General features: G+C 40.2%; 1 protein-coding gene across 2 annotated transcripts in view; it reads right to left on the bottom strand.

The window, feature by feature from the left end:
- The window catches only part of filip1l (filamin A interacting protein 1-like), an 89,448-nt gene that overhangs the window by 1,279 nt on the left and 71,700 nt on the right, over nucleotides 1-16,469 (bottom strand). Inside the window, exons 1-2 of one of the 2 annotated variants that reach the window (XM_063466605.1) lie at nucleotides 15,287-15,386; nucleotides 6,923-9,758 (exon numbers count right to left, since the gene is read on the bottom strand). In XM_063466605.1, coding sequence (XP_063322675.1) covers nucleotides 6,923-9,643 — 2,721 coding nt within the window. In that variant the 5' untranslated portion in view covers nucleotides 9,644-9,758; nucleotides 15,287-15,386. Of the gene's footprint in view, nucleotides 1-6,922; nucleotides 9,759-15,286; nucleotides 15,387-16,469 lie in introns of those variants that run through there. The other variant, XM_063466604.1, reaches the window with a different exon arrangement.

Below are 16,469 nucleotides of genomic sequence, written 5' to 3'. Positions count from 1 at the left end.
GTAACAGGTATTTTGAGAATGATTTGATGATTAAATGAAAAAAAAAAAAACCCTTTACTGCAAGCTGCTAATGGCCCTGATATACTTCCACTTCATCCTGGTAATGATACCAACAGTGTAACTTGTGCTTAGAAACCAGTGCTTTTATATCACAGTCCTCATACGAGGGCATCTCATGAGACACATCGCATTTCGCGTTTTCTTAAACAACTTACTGCTCCACTTACTGTGCAATCACTTTTAATCAGCATGTTTACATGCAGAGCAGCAGGGCAGCACACTGGGGTGCATCACTTTTGGATCGGTCCTTGCACAGTAGAAACTATGTCCTGTTTACAGTACAGTGATAAGATGTTTCCACAGTTATGAGGAACCTCAGCCACAGATGGCATACTCTGTAAATGTATTTGTAGCATGCTTTATTTAGTATTTGGCATTTCATGAAACGGATACACTGATTTAGATAAACACTGCTGTCATCTAATGCACTTGTTTAAATGTGTAGTTTTTATGCTCAGTAGACTGGATAAGAAAGATGGATTAAGCCAGTGCTTTAAATCTGCATTGCTCCTAATGTCCAGCAGGGGGAGACTCCTCTGGTGGCAGAAGGTCTGACTGTAGAGACAAGGAGACCCAACGCCTCACTTGGGTCACTTTAGTATGCATTTTCCACCTGAATTGCTAGTTTCAAGTCTTATTTGATGCTGCATGATGTTCTTTTTGTAAACTCTCAGCTCAGGACAACATAAGAAGATCTCACCAATCATGGTGCGATCCTCTTAAACAATGACTGAATCCCTATGTGGTGATAGTCAGCAAGTGGTTATCTTCTTTAGAGTAATCAACAAACAAAAATGGCACACACAGTACTGTGCAAAAGTCTCGAGCCATCCCTCATTTCTTTGTATTTTGCCTCCAAGGAGCCAGACTTGGTTGTATGGCTCTCCAGGCTTTCTGAATGGGTTTCAAAGTCTTTCAAAGTTTTTCTTTCTGCTTTGTTTGTATTCATTTTAAGTCCAGTTCTTGTACCTGACCATTTTCAGACAAATGCTTTTTTGTTTTGTTTGTTAAGCCACTTAAACGTTGATCTATGATCATGTTTGACAGACATAAAATACTATCTTTGCACCAACGAGTGGATTCCCAAAGAGCTATTAGCCAGGAAATGGTATCAGTGAAAGTGTCTATTAAGAAGCCATTCTTAAGGAAGGGAAACAGGGAAAAAAGGCTGGGGTATTAGACTCCCCAGGGCCCGGACATCAACATTATCGCAGCAGTGTGGCATCGTGTTGACAGAGAACAGAACAGACATCCAAAGAAGAGCTTTGGATGTCCTTCAAGAAGCCTGGAGAACTATTCCTGAAGACTACTTAAACAAATGACAAGAAAGCTGCCTAAGAGAGTTCAGATAGAGAGTTCCAAATATTGACTTTCAGGCTTGTAAGAATTGTAAAAAGCTCATTTTTGCCTCATATACTGTATTTCCATGTGTACTGGCTCATTTAAATAAACCACTGCACGTATTTCCCATTTTCTTAATAAAATATAAAGAAATGAGAGATGCTTCAGGACTTTTACACACGACTGAGTTTAATCTTTTCACAGCTTTATTCTTCATTTTCCTCATTTTTCAAAAGCTGATTGGTACTGCAAAAAAATGTCCTTGTACTTTACATCAAACATCCCTAAAACAGAACTGATATTAGGAAAGCATTTTGAGATATCTCTAGCAAAAAAAAAAGTTTAAAAAGCCTTTTTCAGTCCAGGCCTCTTAACTTTTTATCTGGAGTTCACTGGAGTCAGAAATAAAAACCGAAACCGTCTCTTTGTATGAAAGTGTCATCGATCTGGTATTCTTTTCTCCAGCCCAGTGAAAGTTTTCAGTATTTCCACGAGTTTCATCACTTCACCGATATTATTCCCTGCCGAGCTCCAAACCTCTTGCTGTGACTTATGAGAAGCGCTCGTGAGGTTTAGAGAATTAAGAAATATTCAGTGAACTACAGCCTTAAATATTCATACGGGGGTATAAATTTCAGAATAAGTAGGGCCTCATGCTTCGGCAGAGCTAATGGTCCAGAAAATCTGACCCACGTCATGGGAGTGCTGTTGATTTTACATGGAGAGAGACCTTAATGTGCGGCTTTGTCCTCTCATATATCAGCGGTACAGCAGGAGTTCAGCTGAGTACTTCCTCCTCTGCCCCACACTCTGCACCGACACAGCTGTTTCTGTGGCAACCAAACACGAGGTTTGTTTTGGTGCTTGCGTTGTGGTGGGAGAGAGGCTTGCTTTCACAATGTCTGCACTCTCACACTCACGAAGCCTTTTGTTTAGACAAAGCCCCAGTACTGCTGTTTATTAAGGGTCAAGGTGGGCTAAAGCACGGAGATCTGCTCTCTTTGTTCGCGCCGTGGTAATCGTTCAATTTTCCTGTCCCTGGCTGATTGATATCAGTAGCTGATTGTTCAAAAATCACATCAGGATGTCTGGCATTTTTGATGTTTTCTTTCACCCCTGAACAACTCTGCTCTTAATCAGCAGTATCATTGTGGGCTTAGTGTGATTACAGCTTCGCTCTCGCCCAGCAGAAGGGAGCATTGCTGCAGGCTTTTAAATGAAATAGCCTTCCAGTGTGTCACATGATACTCATTCTCCCAGTCTGGCTGGGATACCGTGCACAGATCTGTCTTCCTTGGCTGAACCAGATGAGTTTTATGAATCGAATAAGTTTAAAGTGAGTCAGGGGGTAATTAAGGTCGCAGACAGTAATCCCAGCTGCTGGATGCTTTTCTCAAGGAGAGGTCTAATGAATAGCATCTTGTTTAGCCCCTGCATTGTTTCATCACACCCAGGCGAGCTTTGGATCTGGTTTCCACAGCTGCGCTCCTTTTCACTCATTGGATTTAATGCTTGATTTAATCATCGCCTCGTTGCCACACCGGCTCGTCTGCCTTTGGGTCGGGTTCGACAGTTTTCCTGCAGCACTTGCCTCGCTCCATGAAAAATCAAAGTATGAGTTTGTAATTCATTAAAGTGTATTCGTTTTTAATGTTTATTGGTAAAATGTAAGACTTTGGGTAAAGAGGAAGGCTAAGGGATGGAAAGAAGAGCAATGAAGTTGCTCAAATTTGTCTTTCTACCCCTTACAACACTTAATTTGTTGCCCTACTTGTTAACAAAGGTGTGAATCACCTAACAATTAAAGTATGGATCTGGTGGCTTTGATCCAGCTGGAAATACAGAGTAAAATAATTAAGATTCTTTGTGTGTGTTTGATTTTAAACAAGCCAATCGTATGATGTAATTCTAGTTTTAGGTTTATGCATGCATAAAATGCCACTGCGATGAGGAAAGCCCATCTGAGGCGTTCATTATCTTTTCCTTAAGACATGAAATTAATTACCTTTTCCTCTCGCATCCTTTCATTCCTGCCTTTCAATCAACCTCCCCTCCCCGACCATCCAGTTCTGACCTTTGGTACAGATTTAACGTGAAGTGAAACGCACGTACGAGGTAAAATTTTCAGTCCATGTGGAAGAATGCATATACATAGAAAACATTTGTAGGCTATACAGATGACTCATCTCAAAGGACGTGATTCATGGGAGAAAAGAAAATAAACGTTTTGGTTTTCTACCCAGTCAAAGGCACGCTCAGTAAAAAGAACTTTCAACGAATACGTTTGTGTTCCTGTGACCCAAACACAGTATCAGGTTTTCTGAAGGGGTTTTGTGATGTTTACAGTATGTTTCCTGGAGTGCATTATTCAGTTGCTATGCTCATAACATTGGGAAATAAAGCAGCTTTTTTTCCCTCTATTTCCACCACTTTAAAAGTTTTAGGATTTTCTTTGTCACGCCGCATGTTTGGATGAACATCGTCCACTTTTAGTGCAGTGCCCTCTGGTCCCAGTGCTTAGAGGTGGGTGCGTCTTCCTCTCACAATAGTGAGCAGCAGTGCTGTCTTCACCTCCTACAGTTCACACCCAACTTCATACAGCACCGCTGCATACAGGTAGGCACAACAAAGGGCCTCCACTCAGGAGCAGCTACAGTAGTTTTTGTTCACTGAACATTTTTGGGCCAGATTTATGAAAACATTGAACCAGTGCAAAATGGGTTTTAGGTTAAAAAAAACAAAAAAACAAGTGCTGTGTTGGGATTTCCAACAAGAGCACCATGAGAAGGTATGAGGTGTAAACTCACAGATTTTTGTGACAGACAAAGTATAAGGAGGAGAATATTTAAATTGGACTCGCAAACTGATTCACCGATGTTTGTGATCCGTAATTTACCGCTAATTGTGCCGATATTGAATGCTGACAAAAAGGATGTCTTTTATTTTTTATTTTATTTTTTTGTGCTTCATATTGAAATTAAATACCTGCGCCTGTATTTTGAACACAGCACAACTTTTATAAAACTAAAACTAAAGACAGTTTGCACTAACAAGCTAGTTACCCTGTTTAGTTAATCTGGCTCTTTATAAGTAATTTTGTTCAGCGATGTTGAAGTATTTAACAATTATCCTAAATGTTAACCTGGTCAATGGCATGGTAGCATTACCTGTTTAACTATTAGCTGTTTAACTATTAGCTGTTTAACTATTAGCAGTTGCCCGATAGCCACATTAGCTGTGAGGATCAGCGAGTAGCGGCTAGCAGTTAGAGCTATATTTTCAGTCCTGCCCATTTGTAACATATATAGGCAGATGTTAACTTAGTAAGATAACGCAATTGTTTGTGTCTAAAAACTGTTGTTTCTCTTACAGTCCCAGATTAAGTCTGAGAAAAGTTTACCTCCTGGTATGGGCAACCATACCAACTGCTAAGCACAGGACTACCTCAGATAACCTAAACATACTGTGGTCTTTTTTTAAATGTTTTTTTATTTGTTTTTCTTTACTATTTAAGAGAATATTAAAATAGTTTTAATATGTATAAGTTATGATTATATTACTATATTCTTTGCACTATGTCGGACAACTTAGACTGTTATTATTAATGTAAAGTTTTTGTATTGTTGTAATCTTTTTTAAAACATTGCTCGTCATAGTTTACCCTAAATTTGCAGTAGATAAATCTTTTTTTTTTTTCAGAATTGTACTTTACATCTTCTTTCAACTGCTCCCTATAAGGACTGCCACACGGGTCTTCTGTCTCCTTCTCATTCTGCCCTTTTCCATCATCTTCTCTTTACTCCGACCCTCATGTGAGATTGAAATGTTGTGCTCTCATGCAGTGTTTCCCAACCTTTTTCAAGCCTGCATCACATCATCATCTATTGAGATCTATTCATTTAAATCGAGTTTAAACTTAATCTTGTTTTCACATTTAATTGTATAAAAATGTATGTTGTTAAAATAAGTTTTCAGCCAGTTGAATTATCATTGTTTAGGCCAGTTTCATCTGAGTGTCAGCTATGTTTACCGTTAGCCACTGCTTTCATCTGACCATTTAGGAGTTATAGTTAGCTTATTAGTAACAATAAGCCATTACTTTAGGCTACAGCTCCAATTAAATGCATTTGTTCACATGTATGTCCCTTTTATACTTATCTATAATTAAAACTATATAAAAAGTTTTGTGTTGTGTTTTTTCAGAGAAAAAGAAAAGTCATGACTCCCTACATTTTTTTTTCCTCAGTGGACCTAATCCTCATCTGTATATGATGTATTTATTGCTTTTGGGTTTATGTTTGTACTGTTTATCCTTTACGGTCATATGAGTTTTAATGCTTCTATTTATACCTATTCAGGTACACTCAGTCTTCCCACGTAATCCATTGTCTCTGCACATACACCCACAGGCTTTCTTGTGCTGTTACCCCTGGTTTGAAATCACTGATGTAATCTAGCAGGTACCCTTTGCAGTGCTGCATACACGATTGATGCTAAATGTTTTCATGGTCCAGTGAATATGTAAGATTGTTTCAGTTATGTTTGAAAAACCACTGCTGAAGAACAACTGCGGTTGTTGCATTTTTAAAAGTACAAGACTCACCTTCCACAGCAGCTTTACGGTGCGCCGCACTAAGGTTTAAAGGTTTTAAGCAGAGTTTCCATTATGTCATTTAAGAGAACTCCCAAGTTCACACAACTGTGGTTTTCTTTCTCAGTTACTGGGTTTCTGTGTCCCGAAGAAGAAACTATGACATCAGCTTATGATTTTAACTCAACCATGTGAGAATCCCTGAGGGGTTTTTGACTTTGCTTTTGTGTCATCTGGTCAAACATAAGCACTGTGTTTTTTATTCTGAAAAATCTTCCACTTGAGTCTAACGGAAAGTGATCTGCAGACATTTTGACTTTGACTCATTGGATTCAAGTCTTTAAGTGTTAAAACGTTACGGTGCATGCAGCACATATCAAATCAAACAGCTGATTTTAATATATTGGCATATTCCCACATTATATGTATTTTTAAAAAGAAAAAATTCGAAACATGCTGGATTTAGTGAATAAATGAAATAGGCAAGCATGGATGACAAACTAAAACATACTTCTTTTTGCACACTTTAATTCTCAGGAAAGCAAACAACTTAATAATAATGCAGTATGTGGAGTATGAAGTATAAAAATTGGTACGATACATCAGTGTGAATAGTCTGACTACATGGCAAATGTGCCACTGAGTACAATACAGTAAGTGCACTTAAGTTAAAACCTTGTGTTATGTCAGATTAATTCAAGTTCTAGTGCTTTATTTTTTTCATGCAGGCACACAGTTGTTTGAACTTTATCACACAGAACCAAGCAAACCAACAAAAATGAAAAGTAAAACATTCAACCGTTTAAGCTCAAAAATAAAGCAAATCAGACTTTTTTTTAGGGTATAGAGTTGGGGTATAAGAGGTATCTTATGGGCAGGATGGGATGGAGGGTTTTGGGGGTTATCAGGTCAGTCGTAGGCATTACTTACTGTAATTTGTGATGGCCTTTGGATTGGGGTGGAGGTGGGCTTAATCATGATGCTACTTGTGATTTTGCTGTTGGCTTTGACAGTAGGAGAACTGCAGTTTGCAAGCACCTGAGTCCTTTGTTCCGGAAGTCCAGGCGTGTGGCATGGACTCTGCGTTTGGGACGAAGTGCTGATGCCCTGAATGAACGGGCTCCCTAAGTGAATGTGGATTTTGTTGTCCTCTGTGGTGATGACGTTGGGCCCCAAGCTGGGGGACCTCTGGACCTGCCAGCTGTTCTGCCTTTCGGGGGTCACGCGGAAGACGGCGTGTCCTCCAACAACCTCGACTGGCTCCGTGGATAAGGAGCGGTCGGGGGTGCCTGTCATCACTGATACTATTTGTATTGGTGACATGGCTCTGTCTGGGGTTACAGAGCCACAAGAGTCTGGGGTCATCGCTCTGGAGTATGTAGCCATAGTAAAAGGTGACAGGGCCCTATCTGGTGAACATGGCTCATCAGACACAGAGGAACTCTTAGATTTTGCTGTTGGGGAAATGGATTTTGCATTAGGGGATATAGATGCATTCTGGATGATGGTAATTCTTTGTTTGGGTGGACCCCCGCTTGTGGGTATGACAGCAGTGCTGGTGAATGACTGGGTGTTTTCTGTGGTTGGACTGGTGATCTCTAGCATTGCAGTGTTGTGTCCGTGGTCAGGTGTCACTTTAATATGCAGAGGCTGCCCAGGACTGTGGGTCAGCACGACGTCTCCAGGCTGAACATGGCTGCCGTTCTGCCGAGGTTGCATTTTTCCATTGACCTGATGAGGAGCGTCTTTGTTCTTAAGGAGCGGGCCTCGTGCTCTTTTCAGGTTGTTATTAAGATTATTTACATTATTGATAATCGCGGGGCTACATTTGGTGAGCTGCAGCTCATTGCTGTAATTTGCATTTTCTTCCGGTTCGTTCTCATCGTACAGCTTGCCGTTCACCACTGCACGTTCCAGCGGTGGCATACCCTTGCAGTTGGGAGACATGAAATCAGGTGGGTCTGTCTGAACCTCCTTAGTGGAAACATGCAGGTCTGAAAAGCGCCTGCCGTTCATTCCTGGGCGAAGGCTTTTGCTGAACCGTCGGTATCTTTCCAGCTCTCGAGTGAGCGTCTCCATTTCTCTGGCCAGTTCTTTGTTTCTGACCTCCTGCTGGGTCAGTTTTCTCTGCAGTGTCGAGTGGTCAGTTTTCATGCGGCAAATGGACTCTTCTGTTCCCATGTATTCATGAATCTTCTCTTTCAGAGCTGCCACCTCTCTGGTCAAATGGCTGGACTTGGCCTCCTCTTCCTTAAGGCGTTTGTAAAGGACATGCTCTTGGTTGCACTCTTTCTTTTCAGCCAGCTGGTACTTTGAAAGCTCTTTTCTAGATACTTCCAGCTCTTCCATCAAGGCTTTAGCTTTTTCTTGCTCGTTGTTAAATCTTTTCTCCAGCGATTCAAACGCCTCTGTTTTTAATGATTCGCCTTCCACCACTTTCATGTCTTTTAACTTGCGTCGGAGGCGTTCAACTTCCTGGGTCAAATCTTTTACTTTGTTGTCTTCTTGCTGGAAGCGGTTAGCAATTGGTGTTTTGATATTCTCCTCTTTAGCCTTGTTTCTCAGGTATTCTCTCTCTATTGTCTCAAGTGATTGCAACCTTTTCTTCATCAAGCATATTTTAGACTCCAAATCGTTACTCTTCTCCTCCTCAGCTCTTAACCTGGCCTTCAAGTCATCCTTTTCCTTTGTAACACTGCAGATTTTCTCCTCAAGCTCAGCCTTTGATCTCAGTGCTTTCTTGCTTTCGTCAATAAGCTTCTCTGTAACTGATGTAACTCTGTCCTGTTCAGCCTGCAGTTTGCCTGTGCTGTTCTGGACTTTGTTCTCCATTTGCTTCAGCTTCTCTGCCATTGCCTTTCTCTCATCCACCAGCATCACTGTGAGAGTCTTTAGCTTGGTGAGATCTTCCTTCAGAGTCAGCTCTGTCTTTCCCAGCTGGCTTTCAGCAGCCTCCAATTCTTTGACTCTGACTTTGAGGACTTCCAACTCACTGGTCAGAACCTTTGACACCGACCTCTCTTTCTCCAAGTTGCTTTTCAGTGAGCTGCATTCTTGTTTGCTCTTACTGAATGCATCCTCTAGTTTCTCCAAGTCCATGATTCTCTGATTCAGTTTGTCCACTTCAGCTTTCAGGCACCGGTTTTGGCTGGCCTCTTTCTCCAGTTTTTTGTTGAGGTCCCTGCATTGGTCCTCCATTCTGATCAGCTCTTCATCCTTTCCCTCCATTTCAAGTACCCGTTTTCGTAACTCTTCAAGCTCTGACATGAGGCCAGAGTTTCCACACTCACCGCGGCTAATTTTGTCTCTCAGCTCTTGCAGTTCCTCCTCAGCCCTGCGCAGGGTTTTATTGGTCTCCTCCAGCTCATCAAGCTGCCTGCTGAGAGCTGAAAGCTTCTGACGCAACTGCCTGTTTTGGGCATCCTCGCTGGTTAATTTGGCAGTCATGGCTTCCTGTTCCTGATGGTATCGACTGGCTTGGTCACGCAGCTCAGCCTCCAAGCGACAGACCTTTTGCTCCTCTTCCTGCAGACGAGCATTAGCTGAGCTCAGCTCTTCCTGGGCTTGTGAAGAACTGGCACTCAGTTCTTGAACCTTAGCTGTCTGTTGATTCAGCTGCTCGGTAAGACGCTGCTGTTCATCCACAACCATCAACGCAAACGACTTGAGTTTTGTCAGCTCCTCCTTGAGGCTTGCCACCTTTTTGTTGTTTTCTTCGTCTTTGCGTTCTTGGTAGGCCTTTTCCTGATCAATTAACAGCTTTAACCTGTAATAAAAGGAAAGAAAAAAAGGAACATGATTTTTAGGAATTTGATTAGTTAGCTTTTTTCCTGACAAAAGTATGTTATTTAATTAAAAAGCACAAAATATAGAAAAAAAATGTAAAAATAGGCGTTAATTAATTTTTGAAACCTTATATAAGTTGATATTTCCTTTTAATATTTACCTTTGTATTTAGTTATCTTTTGATAATTTCTCAATTATTATTTATTTATTTTTTGGCTGCTTAAGTCTTCCATAGAGGGTAAAAATAGAGCATCCTAAACCTAAATATCTAAAATGCTAATCCTGTTTATCCACTAATATTATATAAGAAACCCCCTAAAGGAACCCTACACCCTCACTGTTGTTATCCATACAGTCCTGTTCTCCAAGCTCTGACACATCATAAACGCTGTTATTTTCCCAGCATTTCTAAGGAGGAATAAAGTTCTTATGTCATGGAAAGTTTAACACATAATAAAAAAAAAGCATCACTTTACGTTCTGAAATACCTTTGGTTAATTTTTGTTCCCTCAGTGCCAGCTAATTCTCATATGCTTTGGAAACCTGAGTTCCTACTCTAAATAGTGGGTCTTAAGTTTAACAATCAGTGAATTTCCGAAAGTGGGTGAGGGGGTAGCGTAAGACCTACGTCCCCTGTCAGAAAAGAGACACACAGCCAAATGCTGACCTCTGAAAGTGATCATCTGACTGGACAACATGACATATTGCAAGCACAATAAAATTTGTCTGTGACCCACTTATAATCTAAATCTGAGGCCTGATTGTTAGCTCATAGAAGGAAATAACTGCATCATTGCACAAGAGCAAATCAGGAAATCAGGATTCAAGCAAAAATGAGAAACACTTTAGAATGTAAACTTTTTTAATGTCTGTCACAGCTGACAAACTGACAAAAATAAAATAAAATCAGAAGCAGTCTGTTTAAGAAAAATAACAAGACCCGACAGGGTAGCATATGTAATATTTATATTTCCACAACTAATGAAATCCCATATTTTTATACTATAGAATATGTGTGCCATGTGATGCAGCTGTAGTCCCATAAGTACAGTGTGCAGCCCGGGTCAAGGCGTCTGGCACATGCATGCATCACCAAAGTGCCTACAGCCCCTGGAGAAAAGATGTTATGACTGCTGTGTGTGCATCTGCCAGGCGTTTCCACACAGATGGCCCACTGGCATGGAACAATCCTTTAATTAAGGGGTTCCTCTACTACCAACCCTCCTCCCCCTTACTAAACCCACCACCACCTACCCACCCTGCTTTTTTTTTTCTTGTACTTTTAAAGGAATTCCCCCTGTTTCCAAAAGCAATTACAGCTCCGCAGGGTTTATTCAGAAGAAACACCCCCCCCCCCCCCCCCCCCCACACACACACACACACACACAAATTCCACATGTACACTTGGGTTGTGGGCCATGATGTAAGTGTGGTACAGTAGGGTGGGTCACTTCTACAGCAGTATGTCATTTCTTTCTTCAGTAGCTGCTAAAGGGCGGGTGGATTTAGGGGGACACATGTAACTAGATCCATGTGCTGCTATTACACAGAAAAACACCCAATAAAGTAAATACAAATCTGTATGATTAATAATAAGACCTAATTATTAGTGTGGTTGTAATGCATTATGGGAGGAAATCTTTTTATGGACAAAAAAAAATAAACTTATTTATAGTAAATTATGTTGAAATTTTCTAATAAAGATGTACCATTCTAATATTGGGTATAGTCAGAGTAGAGCATTGCACTAGAGGTGGTTAGATCAATCCAAATATTGATAGTATCGATACCAACGCTGATATCGGTTTTGTATCGATACTGAAGCGCCAGGGTTGATACTTTATATAAATATAACTCTAACATGCACTGTGAAAATTGTCTGAACATTTCTGTTTCTAATGTTTTATTTGCTTATAGCACATTTAAACAACACAAGGTGACCCAAAGCGCTTCAGAGACAGGCACATTTACATTCCAAGGTGCCGAAAACACCCAGTTTCAAAATGCAACAAAAGCTTAAAAGTGTGTTTTGTTGTGCTAACTAATTATTGTATAAAGTAAAAGTCACAGTGATTTATTGGTCATTAACATATGTTAATAATTTACAAACTGATGAAGATTCATCTCATAAATCATGACACCCTGCTCTATCGGTATCGGTATCGGTATCAGCGATACTGACCTGACATTTAAACAACTACAAAAGCTCTATTCACTTTTACTACTTATATTCCAGTTTAACTTAAAACAGAGACAATCTACACATTTTGATCTATTCTGGTGAAATTACATGAAGAAGTTGAAGTTATATGGTGGTATATATTAATACACACTTACATGTATGTCAGTTTTTAAAAAATGATTTATGTCTTGAATAAACTACTTTGATTTTTGCATATAGAGGATTGATATGGCTGCTATGCTGGGGTTATTAGGTGACATGGTGTTCAACAGTGTATTAAACAAATCTCTAATCATGCCAGAAACTGCAGACTGCTTTTTCATTTCAAAGTATCTGATAGCCCCAAGGACTTGCACTTTTCTGTCTGGGTTTTATCAACATAGCTTGTTCTTGTTTTTAATCCTATCTCCTACACATGTTGATTGCAAATCAAACCCAGGACTACAAAGTGCTTGCCAGTGGTGTCATCAAAGTACTTATCGCCTCATCAGGAGTCATGCATGTGCTGAAAGGTTGCGTTTTCTTTGACTAGATTATGCGTGTGAAAAGCTGCAAAGCAAAACTCCTCTACAGCAGGCAGACATGTCCTTTTCAAACCAGTCTAATCACTATTTATTTAATCTCTTATCTCAGTCCCCACTGTTTTCCTAGTGATGTCATCGGCAAAAATAGAAAGATCAACATACTTTGTTCCCTAGTATTACTGGAAACTCTGTCACTCTGGCTTAAAAAAAACAAAAACCACGTTAAAAAAAAAAGTCCTGAAATGGATATTAATCCAAATTACTGCATGCAAGAGAGCTTTGCATTACTAAAGACAAATTCTATCTCCTTTGTAGGACTATATTACTCTGTGCCTGATGTACTCTGTGGTACAGAAAAAAATCTTTAAATCAGATAATTTGTTCCCAGACTTCTTCTCATCAGGGACACACAGAGAGATGAATGTAATTGGCCAACAGAGCAGCATCTGAGACCATTTTGGGTTGTTAGATATAATTTAGAGCACACTGCGTGTTGCATGGATGGGGCAAAAACAGACATAGTGATCCTTGGTGAAAAAAAATACGATGGACTTATCTATCGTGATGTCACCCATTGTTCCACACCTTGAGCTGTCAACATTACCATATTAGCCAAAGTTTTTTTTCGAGCCAGACGTTAGCTTTTATTGATAAAAGGGTGGATGGCTAAGTTAGCAGCTAATACTAGCTAGCTTGGTTAGCAAGCTGCATTCACAAAGTGCAACACAACAGACCCATATCAGCTAATTAGTGTAATTAGTGTAATTAGAAATAATAGAGTAGTAGAATTTCCCTCAGCACATCTGAAGGACAAACTTTTTGGATGGTCTGTACCATAATAATCTAATATTAGTCCAATAATCCATTAAAATGCAACATACATACAGTGAAGAGGTCCAGTTTAATGACTCAAAGTAGTGGATGAGGCTTAGCAGACTCCGATCAGCTTCAACTACCTGCGTCAGGGAAGCTCAATTGTCCAGCTGGATAAGTTATTAAAAAAATTATCCCACTTAGAGTTGTTATGAGAGGGGGAAACTATCCATAGAGGCCAAAACCTTTTTTCTTTTTCCTCTTTTTTTTTGGTCAAAGTTGAAAACATGTTTTCTAATGCTTTGGTCTTCCATTTTAAAATGGGAGCCTTCCATGATTGACTCCTTTATGGAGCCAAACTCAGGTGGCACCTAAAGGAAGTACTATCAAACTTTTAAATGATGGTTAGTAGCTCAACCTACCTGCTGTCACCATCTAATTTACTATGTGTGTTGCATTTTCAGGGCTACATAACTAATAGCTGATCGACATTTTGAACCCCATCACGCTACATTTTACAGCATTGCAGGAGTGTAGCTCCTTTACGCAGAGATCTGTGATTCTTGGAAAAAGAGCTGGTCACATAACAGTTTAACAGCTATCACTATTACCACCCATGGAGCAGCCTGTGCAAACTTTGCATCAGGTACTAATTTCATTCAGAGCGGTTTCCCCAGGAAGACAGATGCACGGTCACCACTGTGTGTCGTTAAAGTGTCATGGAAAACAAGTCGTGCTGAGTGATTTAGTGTGTTAGGGTCCTTGAGTGGATATCTTAATGTTATATTATATTTTCCTTTTCTCTCAAATGTACGATAACATGAATGCACTCAAAGAAAAGGAAACATCCCGTCGGGAACTCTCAGCCAAGTCCATACGGGAGACACACTAGCACACATTACAGCTTTGCCGAGGGCTTCCCTCTGTTTTTATGCTGGAAACTGTGGCTCACCCGCTGTGTGTAAAGTGCCGCTGTGCCTCCTCTGCGGGTTGCTGTACCATTTCCTCACCGCAAGCGATTAGGTCATGTATGTATAGACTAATATATCCTGTGCACATACATGAACATCTCCTCCTTCTTTAACAGATGCTGGTGTGACAACAGTTCAAAGGGAGGAGACTGATTGATGAGGTCCACGGACTGTATTTAAAATCCGCACAGGCCAAGTGATATGCCCCCAGAGTGCAATCAAAATGCGTGATATATGTTGTTCGGGTATTTATTAACTTCCTGCTAGTGGTATTATGATTAATAACATGGTGTGAACCAAACAGAGACCTGGATGTGACTCACCTGAAACATTCGGGTCTTAAGCACCAAAACTGTTTTACTTACTTTAAACACAGCTGCTGTTTTATACAATGCAGTTAATGACATTACTCTTAATTTCAATGGGTATGACTTGAATTAATATAATATACTTATTACTATCATCACAGAACTATGCCATCTGCTATTGCACACGCACTCAGGCGCACACGGTCATTTTTCTTGTCGTTACACATGGGACCCAAATATTTGTGTGTAATTCAATTAGGCGTACATTGTGTACTAATTTCTGCTTATTATGTGACTTACATAGTACACAACGAGGAACATTTAGGACCTTACCTTAGATTTCCCTAATTTTACAGTCTACATATTTTAGTTGTCATATTAAGTGCTCCTTTCCGATCATTTCTATTAAATTCATTCAACTTTTACAAGAATTTCTCAGCAAATATGCAAAAAGATACTTGGGAATTAAAACCCCCACAATGGTGTCTAATTAAGTAGAATCTAATGTCTTAATTTTCCTATGCAGCTGTTTTAAAGAAGACGCATTTCAGATGTAACTTACAGTAACTATACAAAATATAATTTAAAAGAACAACCAGAATGACAAGATGCAAGCCTGAAAATCTGTGCGCATTCAGGCTCATCAAGGGAGCAGCTCTTTTAAAGTTTTGAAAGTTCTTCTCCTCAAAGGCAATGTTCTGTGTGCCTACCTGTGCCAGCGGCTCTCTCTCCCAGCTTTACTGCCACAAGCTCATGATCAACTTGCCGTACAACACCCGGGCTCTCGGCTCTCCCGCTCTCTCTCTGATTCTCAGACTCTTAGTAGCAGTAATGTGGGCATTCCTGCAGTCAGACCAAACAATAAGGGATGTGCTCCCTGCCTATGGACCATTACATCATCAACATGTCCTTATATGGAGCTTTGCATTGCAGAGGCTCGCAAGAAGGGGGTGTGCTTGCTCGCATGTGTAACTGCGCTTGAGCAAGCCTGCTGGAGTAACTGTTTAACTAAAGGTTGTGGCACAAAAAAAATAAGAAGGGAAAAGGTATGCCTTGTCGTATGTAATGTGTGAAATATCTGCACGATCTGCCAGTGCACTAGAGGCCGAACAGTAAGCGAGGAGAGATGAAGAGTTCGAGTTACAGTATGTCCTTATGGGTCTTGTCAGCTTAACTCATTTTTTCAGCTAAGGGAGAAGAGGGAAAAAAATAATCAGCTTGCAAAGTTAATAAGAGATTCTTGGATGCGGATTTGTAACTGAGACCAGTGCTGGAGAACATGACAAGACTTGTAACGCATACTGTATCTTTGTGAAATGTATACACAGCCCACTCCTAAGAGATCCCCTGGCATTTAGTCTCTCAAAAGGTTTGTTAGTGATGCTGATTAAGCTCTGGGAGTGTTTCCCTTATAGCCACCCAGTAGCAGAACCTGTTTAGTGTCATGGAGCGGTGAGCACAGTTAGTATGCTGTATTATGGAAACTCGAGTTAAAACCTATTTAGTTTCAAGCATATTAGAGTGATGAAAAAAACATAAAATGTAGTTTCTTCTCCCTAGGCAGTGTTTTTGTGCACATAATGGCAGATTTAGTTACCAAGTACTGACCTGTTCTTTCAACAAACACGGCCCATTATGTCAGTCAGGTCTTCTTTTTTTTAAACTTTTAAGCACTATTTGCAATTTTTCATAAATGTCAGATGTAAAAGTAGTAGAGAGCTAATTTTTACGACCTCATTTAGTACAGTTAGGAAATGGCTGGAGTAACGATGCTTTCTCCGCACATGCTCAGAGGGATTCTGTTAATTCTGTTGAAAAGGAAAAGGATCGTTTGAACCTAATTTTGAAGGGTTTTTTCGGGGGGGGGGGGGGGGGGGGGGGGGGGGTGACTGC

Source organism: Pelmatolapia mariae, linkage group LG23, assembly GCF_036321145.2.
Source record: "Pelmatolapia mariae isolate MD_Pm_ZW linkage group LG23, Pm_UMD_F_2, whole genome shotgun sequence".
Taxonomy (NCBI): Eukaryota; Metazoa; Chordata; class Actinopteri; order Cichliformes; family Cichlidae; genus Pelmatolapia; species Pelmatolapia mariae.
Note: the sequence above shows the minus strand (reverse complement) of the source record. Positions and strands in the feature narration are given on the sequence as shown.